A 16835-nucleotide genomic window follows, 5' to 3' on the forward strand; every position below is an offset into this window, starting at 1 on the left:
AGGCATGCACCACCCGGCTGGCTAAGTTTTTGTATTTTTAGTAGAAACAGGGTTTCACCATATTAGCCAGACTGGTCCCGAACTCCTGACCTCAGGCGATCCACCCACCTCGGCCTCCCAAAGTGCTGGGATTACAGGCCTGAGCCACCATGCCCAGCCAATAATAATTTCTGAAATTCTAAGCTGAGTTCTTGAACTTAAATTAATAGTTTGCGACCAGGCACAGTGGCTAATGCCGGTAATCCCAGCACTTTGGGAGGCCGAGGTGGGCAGATCACTTGAGGTCAGGAGTTCGAGACCAGCCTGACCAAGATGGTGAAACCCCATCTCTACTAAAATTACAAAAATTAGCCAGGCATGGTGGCGCATGCCTGTAATCCCAGCTACTCAGGAGGCTGAGGCAGGAGAATCACTTGAACCTGGGAGGCGGAGGTTGCAGTGAGCCAAGATCGCACCATTGCATTAGAGCCTGGGCAACAAGAGTGAAACTCCGTCTCAAAAAAAAAACAAAAAAAAACAAAAAAAGTTAAGTGAGGCTGGGTGTGGTGGCTCATGCCTGCAATCCCAGCACTTTGGGAGGTGGAGGAGGGCAGATCACCTGAGGTCAGGAGTTTAAGACCAGCCTGGCCAACATGGTGAAACTGTGTCTCTACTAAAAATAAAAAAATTAGCCAGGTATGGTGGTAGACACCTGTAATCCCAGCTACTCAGGAGGCTGAGGCAGGAGAGTTGCTTGAACCGGGCGGTGGAGGTCACAGTGAGCCGAGGTTGCGCCAGTGCACTCCAGCCTGGGCAACAGAGCGAGACTACATCTCCAAAAGAAAAAAAATAGTATGCAGGATAGCTATTAAAAATCAACTTACAGCCGGGCGTGGTGGCTCACCCCTGTAATCTCAGCACTTTGGGAGGCTGAGGCGGACGGATCACCTGAGGTTGGGAGTTCGAGACCACCCTAACCAACATAGAGAAACCCCATCTCTACCAAAAATACAAAATAAGCTGGGAGTGGTGGCACATGCCTGTAATCCCAGCTACTCGGGAGGCTGAGGCAGGAGAATCGCTTGAACCCGGGAGGCAGAGGTTGTGGTGAGCCGGAGATTGCGTCATTGCACTCTAGCCTGGGCAACAAGAGCAAAACTCCATCTAAAAAAAAAAATCAACTTACTTGTGGTGTCTACTGTTCTTTTTTGTTTTTGTTCTTGTTTTTATTTTTAGGCAGGGTCTCACTCTGTCACCCAGACTGGAGTGCAGTGGCATGATCTCATCAAGGTCAACCTCCTGTGCCCAAGTGATCCTTCCATGTCACCCCTCAAGTAGCTGGGACTACAGGCTCATGCCACCACCCCTGGCTTTTTTTTTTTTTGTATTTTTTATAGAGAACGGTGTTTTGCCATGTTGCCCAGGCTGATCTTGAACTCCTGAGCTCAAACGATTTGCCTGCCTTGGCCTCCCTAAGTGCTGGGATTACAGGTGTGTGCCATCACACATGGCCTTCTTTTCTGTTTAAAATGTGTGTACACACCATATATTTAAGTGTACCTTATACCACATTTTTTGTAGCTATGGAGAGCACAGGTAGTAATAATTGAAATTCATAGGTAATCATAATTTTAGCTCTTAGTTTTGCTCTTCTGCCCCAGTGTAGTCTTCAATCCAGAATTGGTGAATAATTTTGAATATTCTGTCTTTACCCTTAAAAAGATTCAAGAAGTAGTCCTTTGGATTGTGTTCTTGTAGGCATGTTCACCAGATTGATGCAGTGCTGTTGTCTCACCCTGATCCTCTCCACCTTGGTGCCCTCCCGTATGCTGTCGGAAAGTTGGGTCTGAACTGTGCTATCTATGCAACCATTCCTGTTTATAAAATGGGACAGATGTTCATGTATGATCTTTATCAGGTAATTTAAGCAATTAAAAAAATTTTGTTAGCACTCCTTCAGTGATTGTTTTTCACCTTTATTTGTGTTATTCTTTTAGTCTCGACACAATACAGAAGATTTTACACTCTTTACATTAGATGATGTGGATGCAGCCTTTGACAAAATACAACAGCTAAAATTCTCTCAGATTGTGAATTTGAAAGGTAAAAAGAATTTCCAGTAGTAAGTATTTAGACGAATGGGGTTTAACTTGCTGGAAAATACCGAGGAGAATTCAGAGAGAAAATTATAGGCATTATGGTCTGAAGAATAAAAAAATTAGCACATTCTGCCTTGATACATAACTCTTAACTTCCATTTGAATTTTAAAATATTTCAGAAAAAATGCTAAAAGAATGTTAATAGCTCAGGCCTTTTCATATTTAACTTGGGAAAAACTCATTTAGTGTTTACTGTGTACAATAAACAAAAGATAATGTGGCCATTTCCTCTTCCTCAGAGCTTACAGTTAGACTGAGGCAACAAAGTAGCTGAGATGGCTAAATGTAGTGATTGGGGTAAATGAAGTGCTGTGGCAGCAGAGTAGATAATGAATTCTAGCATTGGACGTTAAAAAGTTTATTATTGAATTAGGAAGTCCTATACTAAGTCTATATTTATCATCTACAGAGATAATTGTATTAGATATTTTCATAGCTACGAACCCTGGCGTTGATAAAATGGTGCAATAATGGACTCTGAAGATTTAGCCCAGAAATAACAACAGTCTCAACAGTTTTGCTTCTAGTTAATTTTTCTGCAGGATAAATTCTTTAGCACAATGAGATTTAAATTATTCTGTTAGTTTAGACGTTAGCAAAAATGGAAACATTTGGTAATTGTATATACAAAATACACATTAAAATTTGCTAGTTCATACTAAATAATTTAATAGCGTACTAGCTTTTAAATCTAATCTCTAGCCTTGTACTTATAAGCACAAATAACTCTACAAGATTACATAATATAGTAACAAGAATGTTTGCCTCTAGTGAGGGAGTGAAGTAGCTGGGGGACAGGAGAGTGAAGCCTGCTTTCACTATATGCATTTTTACTTTTGAAATTTGTATTATTGCATATACAGTATTACCTGTTAAAATATTATAGTTGAGAAATAAATAACCTTTCTTTAGGGTTGTAAAAGAAATCTGAGTATTGTTATCTTGTTGACATAGGTAAAGGACATGGCCTGTCTATCACACCTCTGCCAGCTGGTCATATGATAGGTGGAACAATATGGAAAATAGTCAAAGATGGAGAAGAAGAAATTGTTTATGCAGTTGACTTCAACCACAAGAGGGAGATGTAGGTATATCAAGAGAAAAGCTAAAGGCAATGCAATTGGTATTATTTTATTCTTTGGAGAAAAAATAAGAAACACAGTTTTTGTTTTGGTTACCAGAAATTTAGAGCAACTTAAAACCGTCAAATAGGGAATGTTTTCAAAATTAATTATTTGCATAGTAAGGGGGAAAGTATGGTATAAGACATAAGAGATTTTAAAAATTTATAGGTTAAGTATACACTCTACAAAACGGGTATCTCCCTGGAGATGTTGCAAAGGAGATGAATTTTTTACGTATCAAATTACATGTTCTTGACCTGCTATTTAACACAACTTTGTGGATGGGTTGTTCTTTTGTTTTGTAACGTGATATGGTTTGGCTCTGTGTCCCCACCCAAATCTCATCTTGTAGCTCCCATAATTCCCACATGTTGTGGGTGGGACCCGGTGGGAGATGATTGAATTAATGAGGTTGGGTCTTTCCCGTGCTGTTCTTGTGATAGTGAACGGGTTTCACGAGATCTGATAGTTTTAGAAACAGGAGTTGCCTTGCACATAATGTAATTACCATCTAATATAACTGCCCTGTATGTTTAAAGTTAGTCCCTTTGAAAGGGAACTCAATTCTAGTTATGATTTTACACACTTCATGTGGCACTCAGAGCATTACTATATAATATTTTGGTGTTTAGTCTCTTACAGGCTCGTTTTGTTTTATCTGTACACTAAGTTCATAGCTATTTTGTGTTACATTACAATAGTCTCAGGATCTTTATATTAAGAAATATTTAAGACAAATAGACTGAATTTTAGACACTTATAACTATAGATTAATGAGGAAAGGATGGCTATGTTGCAGGGCAAAAGAGTGAGGGTCGTGATCAACTCAGTATACCACTGGAGGCTATATGAGTAAACAGCAAACTGTTCTCATAAACGCAGAAAATTGGCAAACTGACAAACTGTGTCTGCCACCCAGAAGGAATGCTGAGGGCAGTCAGGCCTCAGGTGCAGGTGTTTCTTGTGATTAGACACATCTGAAGCCTGTTAGCAGTAATGTGAACCTGTGATCAATTAAGCAGCTGACCAATTGTTACCTCGTCCTCCCTGCTCTTTCTACCCAATAAATATGAAGGGCTGTAGAAGCTGAAGGCGGCTCCCTTTGCTCACTAGAAGCAGGGAGCTCTCTTCTTCTTCCCCTGGCCCCTTCCTTTAAAATAGTTACTTTTGTTTTAAGTTTTCATTTCTGCATTCGTCCTTCTTCGTTCAGTCTCGTAGTAACCGTGGCAAACTGCAGCATGGCTATTTGAGTAAATGGTATTGAAGGATTCAACCATTTTGGAAAAAAATCAATTTGTGTCCTTTTAATTATATAACAAAAGAAATTTCAGATGGATTAGAACTAAATAGAAATGAAGCAATATTAGTGAGTCTGATCTCTGATTTGGAAAAGACTTTGTAAGCATAAAAATAATGAACCAAGTTACAAAGGAAAAGTTTGATAGATTTGATGACATACAGGTTCAAATGTCTGAAACAACAAATAAAAAAAAAAAATTAAAGTAGGAAAATATTTGCAGCAAGTTGCCCAAAAACTTACAACATATATATAAGATCAAGTATTAATTTATTAATAAAAATATACCAGTTGCAAGATGGACAAAAGTTATAAAGTCAAAAGAGAAAATTTAAATGATCTTTTTTTGTTAGATACCATTAAAATTATTATTATTCTTATTTACATTTTTATGTATTTTTTTGAAACAGAGTCTCACTCTGTCACCGAGGCTGGAGGCACAATCATGGCTCACTGTAGTGTCGACCTCCCAGCTTCAAGCAATCTTCCCATTTTAGCCTCCCAAGTAGCTGGGACTACAGGTGCGCTCTAACATGCCTGGCTATTTTTGTAATTTTAGTAGAGATGAGGTTTTGCCATGTTGCCCAGGCTGGTCTTGAACTACTGGGCTCCAGTGATCTGCCCACCTCTGTCTCCCAAAGTGTTGGGATTACAGGCATGAGCCACTGCACTAGTCCAAAATTATTTTTAAATGGTGATTTTCTTCTGGGAAGTGTGTAGAATTGGTCAGTCTTTTTGATTGAACTTTTCTGGATGAGGTTAAATCTTTCTGGAAAGCCTTTTAGCAGTACTATGTATTAACAGTAAATACATTTCTAGGAATGTGACCTAAAGAAACAATCAGAAATGCAATTGAAGCTTTTGTAAAAAATGTTCTTTGAAAGATTATAATGGCAAAAATAAGTGACCGAAATATCAGTAAAGGGAAAGGATCAAATACAGTGTAGACACAATAAAATGTTTTTATAAACATTTAGTTTAGAAAAAAATTTTTATGTCCTGGGTAAAAACCAGGATATAGAACTGAGCGTATAGGAATGTATATGGGATATCAGCTTTGTAAAATACATATGTATATCAGTACTTACCCTAAGACAGGGCAAAAAGAAAAATAAAAAAAATACATATGTGCATAGAAAAACTTATATGGTTAGCAGGATGTGCACCAAAATATTATGTCAGTTATCTCTGAGTAATGGTACTCTGGAAGATTTTTATTTTCTTCTTTATACTTTTTTGAAGTTACTGGATTTCTTATCAATGAGCACGTCTACTTTTATAGTTAGAGGAGGGAACACCTTATAAATGAAGCTGCTTATTTTTTAAGTAAGAGAAGCTATTATTGTTTACTTGAAATGATATAAAATATTCCTCTTCTTAAACTTTCTTATAGCCATTTAAATGGATGTTCCCTGGAAATGCTAAGCAGGCCTTCCCTACTTATCACAGATTCATTCAATGCTACATATGTACAGCCTAGAAGAAAACAGAGAGATGAGCAGCTTCTGAGTACGTATTCTTTCACGTCCTTATGATTATTATTTTGTAACTTTTTGTATATTTAGGGAATATAAGTACATAAAAGTACAGGTTTCTTTTTTTTTTTTTTGAGACGGACTTTCGCTCTTTCATCCAGGCTGGAGTGAAGTGGCGCGATCTCAGCTCACTGTAACTTCCGCCTCCTGGGTTCAAGTGATTCTCGTGCCTCAGCCTCCCAAGTAGCTGGGATTACAGGTGTGCACCACCATGCCCAGCTAATTTTTGCATTTTTAGTGGAGACAGGGTTTCTCCATGTTGGCCAGGCTGGTCTTGAATTTCTGACCTCAGGTGATCCACCTGCCTTGGCCTCCCAAAGTGCTGGGATTACAGGCATGAGCCACTGCGCCCGGCCACAAGTATAGGTTTCTTAATGCATATGTTGCACAGTGGTGAAGTTTGGCCTTTTAATGTATCCGTCCCCAGAATCGTGAATGTTGTACCCAATGTATAATGTCCTTTTCAAGGAGCTGTGGAAATGCATGGTAGTGGGAATGACTGTATTCTGTTTAGCACTTTTCTTGGTCATAAGAGATTGGTTAACTTTAGTATTTTTGAAAAAAATATTATGTGACCATCAGTTTTTGTATAAGAAGAAACTTAGCTGGTTTGAATTTAACTTTTGTGGAACAGTGTGTAAAGACTGGCTTCTTTTTGCCAGTCAGTACATAGCTAGCTATCCCTGGCACTCACTGGCATATGTCTGTATGTAAAGACCTCGTACAAATCTATTAGAAAAATACACTCTAAAAGAAAAATGAGGCCAGGCGCAGTGGCTCACGCCTGTAATCCCAGCACTTTGGGAGGCCGAGGCGGGCGGATCATGAGGTCAGGAGATTGAGACCATCCTGGCTAACACGGTGAAACCCCGTCTCTACTAAAAATACAAAAAATTAGCCGGGCGTGGTGGCGGGCGCCTGTAATCCCAGCTACTCAGGAGGCTGAGGCAGGAGAATGGCGTAAACCTGGAAGGCGGAGCTTGCAGTGAGCTGAGATCTGGCCACTGCACTCCAGCCTGGGCTACAGAGCGAGACTCTGTCTCAAAAAAGAAAAATGAACAAAGAGCTAAGTGGATAAATGAGGGTATAAATATTCCACTAATTTTGGGTGTTTTACACTTTAATATAGTAGACCATTGCTGCTTGCTTCATCTTACATTCTTTTTTTTTTTTTTTGAGATGGTGTCTTGCTCTGTCGCCCAGGCTGGAGTGCAGTGGCACAGTCTCGGCTCACTGCAACCTTCACCTCCCGGGTTGAAGTGATTCTTCTGCCTCAGCCTCCCAAGTAGCTGGGATTACAGGCATGCGCCACCATGCCAAGCTAATTTTTATATTTTTAGTGGAGATGGGGTTTCGCCATGTTGGCCAGGCTGGTCTTGAACTCCTGACCTCAGGTGATCCTCCCGCCTCAGCCTCCCAAAGTGTTGGGATTACAGGCGTAAACCACTGCACCCGGCCTTATATTCTTTTTAAATAAGGTATAAGGGATTTCAGCAGGGAAAATTGGATTCCATTTTTAAACATGTTTTCAACCATTGTTTTTAGTTCATCTACTTTAAAAGTACAACTATTTTTTTTTTTTTTTTTTTTTTTGAGATGGAGTCTTGCTCTGTCACCAGGCTGGAGTGTAGTGGCACAATCCTGGTTCACTGCAACCTCTGCCTCCTGGGTTCAAGTGCTTCTCCTGCCTCAGCCTCCCAAGTAGCTGGGATTACAGGCGTGCGCCACTACGCCCAGCTAATTTTTGTACTTTTAATAGAGACGGGGTTTCACCATGTTGGCCAGGATGGTCTTGATCTCTTGACCTTGTGATCCGCCCACCTCGGCCTCCCAAAGTGCTGGGATTACAGGCGTGAGCCACCGCGCCCTGCCACTAAAAGTGTAACTATTAATAATATACCGTGTTGCACCAATTTTAAGAAGCTCAAGCCAGACACTGTGGTTCACGCCTGACATTGTGGTCAATGGTCAACACTTTGGGAGGCTGAGGCAAGATGATGGCTTGAAGCCAGCAGTTCAAGACCAGCCTGGGTAACATAGTGAGACCCCCATCTCTTTTTTTTTTTTTGAGATGTAGTCTCGCTCTGTCGCCAGGCTGGAGTGCAGTGGCGCGATCTTGGCTCATTGCAACCTTCACCTCCTGGGTTCAAACGGTTCTTCTGCCTCAGCCTCCCAAGTAGCTGGGATTACAGGCGTGTGCAACCATGCCCGGCTAATTTTTTGTATTTTTAGTAGAGATGGGGTTTCACCATGTTGGCCAGGATGGTCTCGATCTCTTGACCTCGTGATCTGCCTGCCTTGGCCTCCCAAAGTGCTGGAATTATAGGTGTGAGCCACCATGCCTGGCCGCAACCCCCATATCTACAAAAAAAAAGAAAATTTTTGCCAGGCGTGGTGGTACAGGCCTGTAGTTCCAGCTGCTTGGGAGGCTGGGATGGGAGGATTGCTTGAGGCCAGGAGGTTGAGGCTTGCAGTGAGCTATGATCACACCACTGCACTCCAGCCTGGGTGACAGAGCGAGACCCTGTCTCAACAAACAAACAAACAAACTGAAAAACAAAAAAAGTAGCAGCTCTTTAAGTCTTAGTTTTGCCAGAGTTCAGTTTTACCACATATTTCCAAGGGGACTTTCATCTAGAGGAAGGAAATCCATAAAGATATACTTGTTGGAAGGGAATATGATCTATATTTTATTCTATAGGCATACATACATACAAACTATGTATCATACATAGTTGGCCTTTGTAGCTGCTGTTCCACATCTGAGGATTCAACTAACTGTGGATTGAAAATATTTGAAAAAACAATAAAAGAAGATAATGCAATAGTTTAAAAAATATAAGTAAAAAAAAAACAGTGTAACAACCATTTACATTATACAGTGTATAATACCTAATACACTGTATTAGGTATTATAAGCAATCTAGAGATGATTTAAAGTATATAGGATGATGTACGTAGGTTATATGCAGATATATTTTTTTTTGAGGCAAAGTCTTTCTCTGTTGTACATGCTGGAGTGTAGTGGCACAATCACGACTCTCTGCAGCCTCAAACTCCTGGGCTCAAGCAGTCTCCCTCTAGCTTCCCACATAGCTAAGACCACAGGCATGTGCCACCATGCCCAGCTAATTTGTTTATTTTTATAGAGATGGGATCTCCCTATGTTGTCCAGGCTGGTCTTGAACTCCTGGACTCAAGCCATCCTCTTGCCTTGACTTCCCAAAGTGCTGGGATTACAGGTGTGAGCCATTGCGCCTGGCCACCATTTTATTTGAGGGACCTGGGCATCTGATGGTTTTGGTATTCGTGGGAGTCCCGGGGCCAGTACCCATGGGTACTGAGGGATGGCTGTATATATAATTATGTGAGTGTATATATGTATGTATATAAATTTGGGAATTCATCATAATGGAGTTCACTGGGGTGGATAGGCGAGACCAGGGTAGCCCGGAAACACCAGGCTGGTTACATTTGGCCTGGTCATACAATTTTCTCAGTGATACACACACCATTTTCTATGTGTATCATGATGTATAAAGTGTTGAGGACTACTGATTTATAATTTTTTAATGAAGAAAGATTGAGAGTTAATGACACTGAATATATGAAGTTTGATATTCAACAGAATCAAAAGCAGTTGTAATGACCTGAACAAAATTCCTTCATTTTGTACTTGGCCTAGTAGTTGCTTATTTGTAAATTATAGTCTTTCTAATAAAACAGGGAGATAAAATTATCTTTAATTTTGTAGCATAGTATTGTTACGTTCTATGGGGATTTTACATTCTTGTTTTCTAGCAAATGTCCTGGAAACACTTCGAGGTGATGGAAATGTGTTAATAGCAGTGGACACAGCAGGCAGAGTTTTGGAACTTGCTCAACTTCTTGATCAGATTTGGAGGACTAAAGATGCAGGATTGGGTGTTTACTCATTGGCACTCCTAAATAATGTCAGTTACAATGTGGTGGAGTTTTCTAAGTCCCAGGTTTGTTCTCATGTTGTCACTTGTAATAAAGAAGTTTGCTACAGTGATTCGGTCTGTGGAAGTGGGTGTCTTAAATGTTTTTTGGATTTTATTTTTCTCTTGAAGAGATTGTTAATAAGATGATAACTTGCCATTAACCATTTACTGTCCTGTGTGCTTTAAATGTATTATTTCATTTAATCCCTACTTATTCTATTAAGTAGTTTCCATTGTGTCCCTGTTTTAAAGATTAGGCAAATTGCTTCCCTTCTAACTCTTAGTATCCCAGTCTGTAAAATAGGGACAAAAATAGAACCTACCTCATAGCATTGGCATGTTAGAATTCATTGTTGTTTCTTTTAAATAAGCTTTTTGCCTTGAAATAGCAGTCTTTGGGAGTAAGATTTTCATTTAGAACATATACCTTGCCTTTTCAAAAAGATTAAGGTGATTTATATGTGAAATATAATGCAAAATTGGTTTTTTTGGGATGAAAGTGAGGGTGGGATAATCTAATGGGAAATGGAAGCAGAAAATAAGCTGCTTGTCAAAACAGTACAAATTTAAGCAACCAGTGGGGGTAAAAGATAGAACTTGAATTCCTTGAGTATTACAGAATATATTGAAGTTATAATATAGTATTTCTAATTCTTGTCATCTTTCCCCCCATATTAGGTAGAATGGATGAGTGATAAATTGATGAGATGTTTTGAAGACAAAAGAAATAATCCGTTTCAGTTTCGCCATCTCTCTTTATGTCATGGTCTTTCTGACTTGGCCCGAGTACCTAGCCCTAAAGTTGTACTTGCCAGCCAACCTGACCTGGAATGTGGATTTTCAAGGGATCTCTTTATTCAGTGGTGTCAGGACCCTAAAAACTCAATCATTCTAACCTACAGAACTACTCCTGGGACTTTAGCACGTTTCCTAATTGATAATCCTTCTGAAAAAATTACAGAAATAGAGGTAAGCACTTGTATGTGAACTTTATCTTAAAACTGTTTGGGGGATACATTGTGCATGATGTATAAAAAATAGTGACCAAAAATAAAACTTGAAATTGTTTTAGGATTTTTATCAGAATTACTCTTGAGAGCCAGGAGTGGTGGTGTGTGCTGTAGTGCCAGCTACTCGGGAGGCTGAGGTGGAAGCCCAGGAATTTGAGGTCAGCCTGGGCAACATGCCAAGACCCACCCCCCATCTCTTAAAAAAAAATTACTGTAGAAGAGAGCCTTTAATAGCACAAATTTCAGAGTTCCTTAACTGGAGGTTCTCATTCTTCTTTGAGATGGGGTCTTGCTTTGTTACCTAGTCTAGAGTGCAGTGGTGCTATCATAGTTCCGTGCAGCCTCAAACTCCTGAGCTTAAAGGATCCTCCTCCCTCAGCCTCCTAAGTAGCTGGAACCATAGACATGTGCCACCATGCCTGGCTATTTTTTTATTTTTATTTTTTGGAGAGACGTTGTCTCATTATGTTGCCATGGGTGGTCTCAAAAGAAATTCTCATTCTTAAACTTTTCCGTGGTACCCTCTAGTTTACCCAGAGGGTAAGCATATACAGTGTTTTCTCAATCTGTGAAAGGTTCCTTTCCTGTCTCTTGCTTAATTTAAATCAGACTCTTTCCTAAAGACGTTCTTTATCCTGTAGCCCCCTGAAGTAATTACTCTTTCTTTCAGTGTTTCATGTACTTTGAATGGAGTACATGTCTTCCTTGTTCTGTATTGCAGCTTCCTAGCTACTTATCTTCCATTTGCAGTTTTTGCCTTCAGACCTGCTGATATGCTGACCCCTCCTTGTTTCTGACATTTAATGATCTCTTGGTCACTCTGTTACTCACTCATCATTTGACCCTGATTCACAGTCTTCCTGTCCACTTGTGTTCAGGACTTTATTCTCATTGACTTTAGCATCCATGTGTATGATCTGTCTGGTTCTTCTCAGTTACTTGACACCTTATTTCTTAATCTTTTCCTTCGTCTTACCTCAGACATCCATTCCTGCTATCATGCTATCTGCTCCTGTGGTCATTGCCTGTAACCTTCTTATGGCTGAAAGGTCTCCAGTTCTCCACCTCAAGCATATCATTCTGAATTTACAGCTGACTTTCCCTATTATTCCCATGACAGCAACTCTTCGGTTCCATTGGGACTTTCAGTTCGTGAACCTCACCTTTTACAGTCCGTCATCCTTCCAGCCTTAAACTCAGTGGTCTGCAATTAATCAAAATTTTGCAAATACATTTAACTCTCCTACACTTCTGTTTTAGTTGCCTGGAAAGGCTTTGACCTTAGTTAAACCATTTGCTTGGTTTGTGCCTGTACTTAAGCAGCTTTATGTTTCTGAAGTTAAACACTATGGTGTAGACAGATTTGTTTTCACATTCATAACTTCACATCTCAAAAGGGGACCCTATACCAGTACTCAGCATTTGGTAGGATGTTCCCTTTCTCACGGTAGGGTAATTGTATATCTTCTTTCTCCTCAAACATCCTACAGCTCACTCTCAGCCTTCATTCATAGCACATAATCTTGTCTCAAACTTAACGTAGAAGTCAAAGCAGTGAGTCAGGAATTCCTTTATCTTTCCACCACTAAATGTACTAACTTGATTCTGCATCTGCATTTGCTGCCTTATCTCCTGTTATAGGAACAAGACGATTAGCTCACTAACCAGTATACCCAAAGATCATTTGCTTAATAACCAGCCCATCAAATCTATCGATTTTTCAAAATTAGTATATCATTAAAGTTTGTAGCAATTGATATAGTGGGATGGTTAATAACTGCCAGAGTTGTACAAAGGTTTAGGTGACTAAACCTTAACATAGAGCTGTAACAAACCTTAACATAAAGCGGTATCATAAAGCTGCTTCTCATTTTGTCTTTGTAGCACTCATATAATTATTTAATTAGAGACAGACTCTCACTCTGTCACCCAGCCTGGAGTGCAGTGGCACCATCATAGCTCACTGTACCCTCAAACTCTTAGGCTCAAGCTGTCCCTACCCCACCCCCTAACCCACTCCACCTTCCAAAGTGCTGGGATTATACATGAACCACTGCACCTGGCCCTTAGCAGTCATTTTAAGGAAAGTTTAGTTTGTTAAAAGCTATGTGGTAGAGATATCTGTCTGCCAACTCTACTTAAGAAAATCATAACATCAGTAACTAAAATCTGAGATATATGTACTATAATTATAGAATTGTTGAGCAAGGATTCTGAGCAAGTATAGCAAAGTAAAATGGTGTCTTTGGGGTTATTTAGTAGCTCAGAAATACAAGGTTAAAAGAACTCAGAAATACTTGAAATAATTTCATCAGATAGGAAATACTGAATTTGAAAATTTTAATTACTAGAAATTCAATTAGGTCTAATAAACCATTTGAGGAATTAGTAAAAGAAAAATGGTTTAAGTTTGGAAAAAAATAGACAATGATGTTTAGAAGCATGCTAAAGAAATGAGAAACAGCCAAAACATCAAATGTTAAGTTTTTGACCTTTTTAATAACTAATGCTGATGCTCAGGGACCTTTTCTTGCTCACCTTCTTAGCGATAGTTCTTTTGCAGTTATCCCGCCTATCTTCATTATCTAGCAGTTTTCCCTCTACTTGATCACATCCAAAACAATTTTTATTCTTCCCCTACTCCCAATACTGTTCTGTCTTATCTCAGACAGCACTTCCCACATATTCAAGCCAAAAATTTGGAAGTTTAAAAAATGTTCACTGAAGCATAATATGTACCGAAACCTACGTTAAGTGTATAGCATGATGAACTTTTATAAAAATTGAATGCACCTGTCTAGCCTGTACCCTGATCGAGAAATAGAATATTTCTGTGGCATGTTGGGCAGATCCAACTAAGGTAAAAAATAGAAATGGTAAAAAAAGAAATAGAGGGCTGGGCGTGGTGGCTCACGCCTGTAATCCCAGCACTTTGGGAGGCAGAGGCGGGCGGATCACGAGGTCAGGAGTTCGAGACCAGCCTGGCCAACAAAGTGAAACCCTGTCTCTACTAAAAATACAAAAAATTAGCCTGGCGTGGTGGTGGGCGCCTGTAATCCCAGCTACTTGGGAGGCTGAGGCAGGAGAATCGCTTGAACCTGAGAGGTGGAGATTGCAGTGAGCCGGGATCACGCCACTGCACTCCAACCTGGGTGACAGAGCGAGATTCCATCTCAAAAAACAAACAAAAACACATACAGTTCACTGTCTTAACCATTTTTATGTGTACAGTACAGTAGTGTTAACTATATGTACATTGTTGTATGACAGATCTCTAAAACTTTTTCATGTAGCAAAACTGAAAGTCTGTACCTATTGGATAACAGATCCCAGAGAGAGCTTTTAAACATTCATCATTTCATGTCATTCACTTGCTTAAATGGCTCCAAAGCCTTCCTTCTTCTCTTTCAATAAAATCCATGCTACTTACGCAGGCTTCTTAGATCCCACATGATCTAATCCCCACCTACCTTCTGACCTTAGCTTATTCCACTTTCTCTATGCCCTACGGTGCATCAGGATCTTTGTACTAGCTGTTCTTCTGCCTATAGTGTTCTTTCCTGGCTTTGCGCATGGCTGGCTCCTGGTCATTCAGGCCTCAGGTTTAACCCCCTCAGGTAGGCCTTTGACTACAGATTTAAAATACCTGCCCGGTTTAGCTGCCCATCACCTTACTTGAAGTATTTTTCCTAGCACTCATTACCATCTGATGTATTTCTTTTTTGTTGTCTTCCTCTTCCCACCATCAACTAGAATATGAATTCCATGAGAAAAAGGCCCTTGTTTTTTGGTATCCCTAGCACCCAGAACTGTGCCTGACATATTGGAGGTCTTCAGTGAGTGCATTGGTTGAATTCATGAATAATCAAAAAAGTGAATATGGAATAAACTAGATTTCTGATTATGTTAGATAAGAAAAGTTTACCAAGTATGGTATTTTTTCATCTATATCTAATGCCCTTCTAAGTCAAGTCTTACTCGTTTAGAAAAAGCAAAAATGAACAACGAAGGATTAATAGGTTGGAGTAGATTTGGATTAGAAAAAGGAGTAAGTTGGAGGTAATACGGTGAAGGAGTAGGAAGAAAAATATTTTTGAGTTGGTTATTCTAGAAATCTGTTTCTGAATAAGCCATTAATCTTACATATTTTAAATGAAAAATAAGATGGAGATAAAAATTTATAGCAACAGGCATAAACTAAATCACAGAGGTAAATACTTTGTTAAAGATTATTGGTGGGTAAAAGGCATCTATGTAGGTTGCTAACTGTTTTTTAAAAAAACCCACTATTTTCTGAATGAAACTTATTTTCAAATAAGTTATTAGGCAAATGTGAGATGCCAAATATAAACATGTATTTATTTGTTTATTTTAACTTTTTATTTTTTGAGACAGGGTCATGTCATTCCCTGTCACCCAGGCTGGAGTGCAGTTGCATGATCATAGCTCACTGCAGTCTTGAACTCTTGGGCTCAAGCGCGCCTCCTGCTTAAGCCTCCCAAGTAGTTTGCACTGCAGGCATGTGCTGCCTTGCCCAGCTAATTTAAAAAAAATTTTATAGAGATGGGAACTTGCTGTGTTGCCCAAGCTGGTCTTGAACTACTGGCCTCAAACAATTCTCCCACCTTGGCCTCCCAAAGTGTGGGTATTATAGGTGTGAGCCACTGCTCCTGGCCTTAAACATGTAAATCACCCATTTATTTTATACATGAAAATAATCTGATTTTGGTTTAATTTTTTTGTTTTTACTTGTCTCCCCTCCCCTTACCCCACTGGGCAGCCCCTGAACTAGAATAGTTTCAGAGAGATTCCCCCTTTTCCATTACTTTTAATTTTGAAAAAATTTCAAACAGGAAAGTTACAAAAATATTATACCCAGATTCCCCAATTGTCAACATTTTACTGGATTTGCTTTATCACTTATATATACATAAACACAATATTACTTTTTCTGAACCATTTGAAGAAAAATTGCAAATATTTTATCATTATCTCTAAATATTGCCAGTGTGTGTTACCTAAAAACAAGGGCAATCTCCAGCAAAACTATGTTACATCCATTGAAATCAGGAAATCAACATTGATACCATCCTACCATTTCACCCATTGACCCCATTCAGCATTCACCTTTTACCGATGACCACAATGTCCTTTATAATTACCCTTTCCTTTCTTGTCCAGGTTTGCATCCATGACTACATACTGCATTTAATTGTCATAACTGTTGACATTTTTGAAGCATATATATTCTGGGTTTTTTTTTTCTTATTGATATACTAATACCTGGTTTTTATTTTATTTTTTTAAAGAGATGGGAGCAAGGTGTGGTGGCATGTGGCTGTAGTCCCAGCTATTGAGGCAAGAGGATTGCTTGAGCCTAGGAGTTTAAGGCAAGCCTGGGCGATATAGCAAGGCCTCTTCTCAAAAAAAAAAAAAAGAAAAAAAATGTATATATATATATGTAGAGAGAGAGAGATGGGACCAAATTATCATGTATTCCACATATCCTGAGACTTGTATTTTCACTTGAGTCCTTCTTGAACAATGTAAGAAGATATAGGTCTACCTTACATAGTACCTGGTATATTACAAACATTTAAATGTTTTTGGATAAATAAATGAAAGCTTTTTAGTAATTTTATAATAGTACATTTTATATGTGTGCTGTGATTATTTAATCTAGTGGTTCTCAAAAGTGTGGTTTGAGGATGCCTGGGAGTCCCTGAGACCCTTTCAGGGAGTCCACAAAGCCAAAACTATTTTTC

At 39.3% G+C, this 16835-nt stretch overlaps 1 protein-coding gene across 3 annotated transcripts in view; it reads left to right on the forward strand.

The window, feature by feature from the left end:
• The window catches only part of CPSF2 (cleavage and polyadenylation specific factor 2), a 42476-nt gene that overhangs the window by 10576 nt on the left and 15065 nt on the right, over positions 1-16835 (forward strand). For all 3 annotated transcript variants that reach the window (XM_001147277.8, XM_016926621.4, XM_054665804.2), the window contains exons 4-9: positions 1738-1897; positions 1977-2082; positions 3094-3223; positions 5954-6069; positions 9897-10084; positions 10739-11029. In XM_001147277.8, coding sequence (XP_001147277.1) covers positions 1738-1897; positions 1977-2082; positions 3094-3223; positions 5954-6069; positions 9897-10084; positions 10739-11029 — 991 coding nt within the window. The remainder of the gene's footprint in view (positions 1-1737; positions 1898-1976; positions 2083-3093; positions 3224-5953; positions 6070-9896; positions 10085-10738; positions 11030-16835) is intronic.

Source organism: Pan troglodytes, chromosome 15, assembly GCF_028858775.2.
Source record: "Pan troglodytes isolate AG18354 chromosome 15, NHGRI_mPanTro3-v2.0_pri, whole genome shotgun sequence".
Classification (NCBI taxonomy): domain Eukaryota; kingdom Metazoa; phylum Chordata; class Mammalia; order Primates; family Hominidae; genus Pan; species Pan troglodytes.